The 6026-nt window shown below is 44.2% G+C and overlaps 1 protein-coding gene across 3 annotated transcripts in view; it reads right to left on the reverse strand.

The window, feature by feature from the left end:
• Window positions 1–6026, reverse strand: part of rarga (retinoic acid receptor gamma a) — a 49414-nt gene that overhangs the window by 33458 nt on the left and 9930 nt on the right. For 2 of the 3 annotated variants that reach the window (XM_014018560.1, XM_014018576.1), the window contains exon 2: window positions 1089–1421. In XM_014018560.1, the coding sequence (XP_013874014.1) occupies window positions 1089–1257 (169 nt within the window). In that variant the 5' untranslated portion in view covers window positions 1258–1421. Of the gene's footprint in view, window positions 1–1088; window positions 1422–5209; window positions 5339–6026 lie in introns of those variants that run through there. The other variant, XM_014018568.1, reaches the window with a different exon arrangement.

Raw genomic sequence — 6026 nt, forward strand, 5'->3', positions numbered from 1 at the left:
GCACTTACTCTGCTCTCAGCTGTTGCCACCCACACCCGTCATTACCCCTCCACCACCTTCAACCCCTTTAACACTCGGATCAGATTTCAAATAACTYCTGCTTACCTTTAAATCAACAAAAGCATTCAGTCTTTCAGCCTTTTACTTTTCGCTCACACTAACCAAGTGAGGATCTGATGCYGCAGTGGTTTCACACACACACACACTCACACACACACCCCAGACCTAAAAACCATGTTGATTTGTGGGTTTTTAGACATGCGTTTTCACACAAATCAATGCATATCTATGGTGTTGTTGTTTTATTTATTTATTTTTATTTTTTGCAAGTCACATATAAAACACTTGGAAGCTGCCATCAATGTCCTCTTTGTGCTCCATACATCGTCCCGGTTCGACCCTTCGGAATACAACAGTGCCCCCTGTGGTCAAGTTTAAAACTACAAACCTGACATCAGCTCAGAGAGGAAACATTACTCTCTGCCTGCAGCTCACCTTTCCCTCTACAAACAAGTCTACATAAATAAAATACAACAACGTGGCTCATTTTCAACTATTTTTGAATGATCGTTACTCATCCCATCACAAAGAAAGAATGTTGTTTTGTCTCTTGCTGCAGACTTATGGGTTGTCTGCCTCACAAAAGCTTTGTGAGAGGTGTACACACACACAAACACACACACACACACACACCAGTGAAGCCAGAGCCAGAGTGTGTGGTCATAACCACATCATCTACAAGCAACAAGCTTATAAGGAAACCACAGGAGCAGAGTAATTGTTGAATTGATGAAAGCAGACTTTTTGTCTCATGGTTTCTTTGGTAGGGGAGGGATTCTTTTTCTACCGCTCATCCTATATATCACAAACAGAYGCCTGAGTTTCCAGTTTTTGCACCAAATTACACATAATGAAGTGCAATTGAAATAGTTGCATATTCCACTTTCCAGTGAAATTGTTTAATGGGACCTGACTGAAAGGAAGAAAATGGTTGCATAATGGGCAGTATGTGCGCTCACGGCCCAGACAAAGATGATAAATGAGTGGGAGGACAAGTGAAAGGCACGCAGTAATGAGAAATGACTTACAGAGAGCCGCCATCTCCTTTGGCAGGTCGGCCCCGAATCTCCCAAACAGGGTGCTGTTGGCCAGCAGGTCGAAGGGGGAGTGGCTTCTCATGGAGTTGAAGGGGAACGGGTAGACAGCAGGTGGGAAGCCAGTCATGTGACCCACCTGCTGTTCCCTGTTGGTAGCCATCGCGACAGAGCACCTTAGGGGTCCACAGCAGGCCGCCAGGCTCTTGTAACCTCTTGGACGTCCTTGGAAAAAAGGTGAGATCTGTGTCCTCCGTATGAGTTGTCAGAGGTGCAGGGGGAAAAAAAAGCTGCAGTCCACTTCAGAGAAGTTATCCTGTCAGTTTTCTGAGGAAGAGAGAGAAAAAAATAAGAAAACAAAATCACTTTTTTTTCTTGCAAAGAATCTAAGTTCCTAAAATATGAGGAAAAGTGTTTCTAATTAGCCTGAATGAGAMGATAAAATCTGTGGTTTGTGTTAAGATCTCTGCTGGATTTCACCTCACATCAACTCTCGAGCCCATCTACGTTCTAGGAGGGTGAAAAGTTCATCTGCAGTTTTAATGAAAAAAGGATGTTTAAGGTTCATACCTACTGCTATGAGACAATAGGAAGGGAAGTGGAAGTTGAAAAGGATGGGATGGCGAGGACCATGACTGATAAAGACATGCAAGGAAAATGAGAAGAACGAAGTCAGACAAACTTGGACTTGGTGAGTGTGGGGGGGGGGGGAGTGAAAATAAGAAGTTTGGAAAAAGTTATAACAGGGAAGAACGAGGAAGAGGGAAAACGTGAGGAAGGGGAAAAAGAAGAGTTAGAAAGAGAGAGAGAGAGCTCTTGTTCCTGCAGTTTTGAAGAGCTTCCAGACTTCTACAGTGATTCCAGGCTTTGCCATATGATTTAAATCACCAGAACTTTACTATAAAGACCTCCTCTGTTTCTGCTGCCAGCCTAGCACAGCAGCCTGCCTCTTTGCYTCTTTCCCCCAGGACCGGAGGCCCAAACACGGGGTCCGGAGCAGGAAGGCGGGTGGGAGGGAGGAAAGGGGTTGATCGGCGCATAAGATCCACKGATTGCTAACTGATGCTGTCACTTCTAACTATCTTCTCTTAAGGTCAGGCTCCCGTCCCACAGAGTGGTTTTGGCGCTAGCCTCCTGCAGCCTGCCCATCACTTTGACTGGTCACAGTAGGCACAGACAGCAGAGGCTCAGCAGACAAGGCTGCAGTTGTGCCCTGCTGTTGACTCTTAGCACAAAAAGAGGAGGGGAAAAAGAAGAAGGAAAGAAAAAAAAGTCTGGAAAAAATATGTTTTCTTTGTGCCGTTTGCTTCCTTCGAGTGATTTCATGAGTGGGTGGTGTGATCAGCTTGTTTTTAAAATGTGGCTTTGAAAAAGAACAGAGCCAAGGAATTTGGAACTGCTGTGGCTTGCGAATCTGGGAGAAAAGACAGGGAAAAAAATCTTGGTAATGAATTCGGTATAAACAAAGAAATGAAGTGGGGGATCTAAGAGCTGAACCAGTGAACTGCTGAACTGAGCAGAAATTTATAAAAATAAAAAAAAAGAAAAGAAAAAAGTACAGAGGAACAGTGACAGGGTCCAGGCACATGGGGGCACTAAGGGGTGGCGCCATGCCCAGGAAAAAAAAGAACAGGAGAGCTTTCCAAGACACACACACACATATGCACTGCACACTGTCGAACTGCAATCAAGTACCAAAAAATCTCCACACATCACGTGTGAGAGCACCCCTTTCCAACACACACACACACACACACACACACACACACACACACACTTCTCACCCCATGCCTTTTTTTTCTCCAAAAGGCTCTGGCTCCCACCCTGCTTCTCTTTCTGGCTCTGGCTCTTTCAACAGAGCCAGTTAATTACACCCTACTGCTGCAGGCAGCTTCAAACCACCACTAATTTAGAGTTCCATTACAGTAAACTGTTCCACATGTGCATCCAGGACCCAGGCAGGGGTGGCCACGTTTCAGGAAGAAGCAGCCGCCGATAGGCACCCACCCCCATCCTGCCAACACAGACTACCATCTTTCTTCCTTTCTGTTTTTTTTTTTTCCTTTGGCTTTACATCTTCAACTTTTCCAGTTCATTCTTCATCAAAACTTGCCCTCAATCCTCTTTTCCCCACTTTTTCCACCCTTTTTCTCGAGCCTTCGACTTGCTTGTATAACTTGTGCCATGACCCTGCGCGGCGGTTCCACTTCTCGTGGCGAACACGCAAAAATATCACTAAAGATTTCACAGTGGGCCTAATGGGAGAAGAGGTATATACGCAAGAAAAACATCACTGCCAGCAGACTTGGCGCTCAGGCTCAGATGTGTTTGGCCAACATTTGGCTCATTTGGATCTCTCCTCTATGAACCCAAACCAGCTCTAAAAAAAAGGTACAAAAACGAGAGCAGGAAAACAAAAAAATTAAAAAGACGATAGAAAGAGGTTTTAAAAAGTGATAGCAGGTGACTTCTCTTCTTTTGATGGATGGAATAAAAGGAGCTCGGTCGGATGAAGTGCCACCCATTAAACTGTGGTGACACTGTACGTTCAGATAAATGTCCCGCCCCCCGAAAAAAACTGACTAAAATAAAATAATGAGCTAAAGCACAGAGACACTGTCTTAAAATAGAATTCAGTAACTTTACACTCCCCAAACACAATAATGAATTAATAAAAATATATAAAAAACGAGTTGGCGCCAGTGTTTTTTAATGAGTCACATCAGCCCGGTTGCTTTTTACAGAGCCATTTATGTTTTATGTCGGGTCCTGTGGTAGTTGCACCTCGCCAGCCCGTCTGGGGCTATAAGGGGATAAGGGGGAATTTGCAGTGACCTCATTGCCTGTAAGGTTGGGCCAAATGGGCATGGAGGGCCTCCCTACTTCCCCTGTGCCTGAGGGAGGGGTCACAAAGGAGGTACCGGGCATTTCAGGAGCACCAGCGTTGGGTGGGTTCACTGCTGCTGCCTTTCCTCCTGCAAGGGACTTTTCATCATTGCCTAAAAGGGCACACTGCAAAGATCTAAATTTACTTCTTTTTTTTTGAGTAAACAGAGTGTCAGACTGCAGCAGTTTATCAAGTTCGAACGTTGACTCATCAGACGCACATGAGATAATCCATTAAATTTATTAGGACATGACACCATGTATCACTTAAAATGAACTCAAGCAGGCAGGCAATTTTGGAGGCAGWGATGCAAGACAAGGCACGATCAGGGAGCAGGAGAGTCTCTTGTTTGCTCAAGAGTTTGGATTTCAACAACAAAAAAGATGGCGCAGGGAGAAAAAAAAATCATGCATGAAAGCCACACAGAGAGGGAGAGCAGTTCCCAGAGACTGAATATCTGTCAAACAAAGGGTATCAAATCCTCGGCGAGGAAAAACAACAATTGCAACTTAACCGTTGTGACAGAGTGAGCCCCCACCCCCCCACCCCGCGCTCCCTCGAGGCAGTAAGAACTGCAGTCAAACATAGCGAATAAATCACCGCAATTCAGGAAGCTCCGCATCAAACAACCAAAGCAGGCAGTTTTTTTTAAGTCAGCATAAGAAACCACCAGTGAATACTCAGCGAATACAAGCAGGATTCTAGGTGCCACGACTTTCCCACTCTGTGTACTGCTAGATGATTCATATTCCCGTCAAGGGGAAACAAAAATAAAAACAAAACTGACATTTAACTTTAGATTTCCGGCGATATTTACAGTTGTTTTTAAGAACTAGTTTTGCAAGTCTGTTTTTTAACATCTCTCCCAAACTTAAGTACGCAAATTTTCAGGCTTGCAACAAGTTCTCCCACACAGCTACAACAGTTCTAAATGGAAAACAAAACAAAAAAAAAAAAAAACACGTGAAGCAAAGCAGCAACTTAAAACCCTCCTGAGAGAGAGAGAGGCAGGCAGAGTTGTAAATTCACAGCCTCGAGAAAGATGAATGGTACCATGTATCCCTGGCAGAGAAAGCATTGTTTTTCACCCTTTTTTAACGTAAAATTGTACATGTTTTTTCCAGCCCGTCTTCCACTTGTCAACATTTTCTCGTGATTTATGTTGCAGGGGAAAAGACTTGAAACAAAGAGGGTTATGTTTAAGTTTGGTTTGTACATGAAGTCATACCAGTGCCGCAGTGAAACAATGATTTCACAGTCCATGTGTCCTCCTCGCCCAGTGGACAGACTGCCTTTTCCAACCGCCTGCACCAAAATGAGCGTCGTCGCTGCCCGACGTGTCCGCCGAGATTTACGCACGGCCCCGCGAGTTGTACGTACAAATTAAAAAAGTTCGAGACACAATCGCAGCAGCACTATCTGATCTTTCCTGTGGCGTCAGCAGTGTTTTGGCAGTGAAAACAATCTCCTCCGTGCTCCTATCTGACGTGAGGCGAGCGGCTGACTAATGGCTCCAAACGAGACGCAGAGTGACAGACGCTCCGGTGCGTCCAAACAAAACCTGCATTCCATCACCTGAAACTTGTTCGACATCTGTCTGCTCATGGCATCCCACAAACACATACTTGCTTATAGCAACAATGCAAAAGACGCATCTCTGTGAGACTTCTTGTCTCTTCAGCAGAGTGTTTTTGTAAGGAGTGCCACTGGAAAATGAGATTATGCAATCCCCTTTTCTTGTCATTTTTAAATCATTAAATACAAACCCATTAATCTTTTTTGTTTTGTCACATAAGAGACTGTTGATGTGTAGCTGTCAGGAGAACTGACAGGGAGAGATAAAACGCTTTGATGAAATCCCCTCTGACAACTTGCTGTTTTCATTCGACACAGATACCTCAACAGTTAGTCAAGCAAAACAACAGAGCACTGTATAATTAAAAAACATTGATTTGATTTGATTTGATTTATTGATTTAACAGGAAAAGATTATTAAAAATCAAGCCTGACTCAGCATAATTGCTGTTTTACAGCAGGTTCCTGTT

The sequence above is a fragment of the Austrofundulus limnaeus genome, unplaced genomic scaffold (assembly GCF_001266775.1).
Source record: "Austrofundulus limnaeus strain Quisiro unplaced genomic scaffold, Austrofundulus_limnaeus-1.0 Scaffold3, whole genome shotgun sequence".
NCBI lineage: Eukaryota > Metazoa > Chordata > Actinopteri > Cyprinodontiformes > Rivulidae > Austrofundulus > Austrofundulus limnaeus.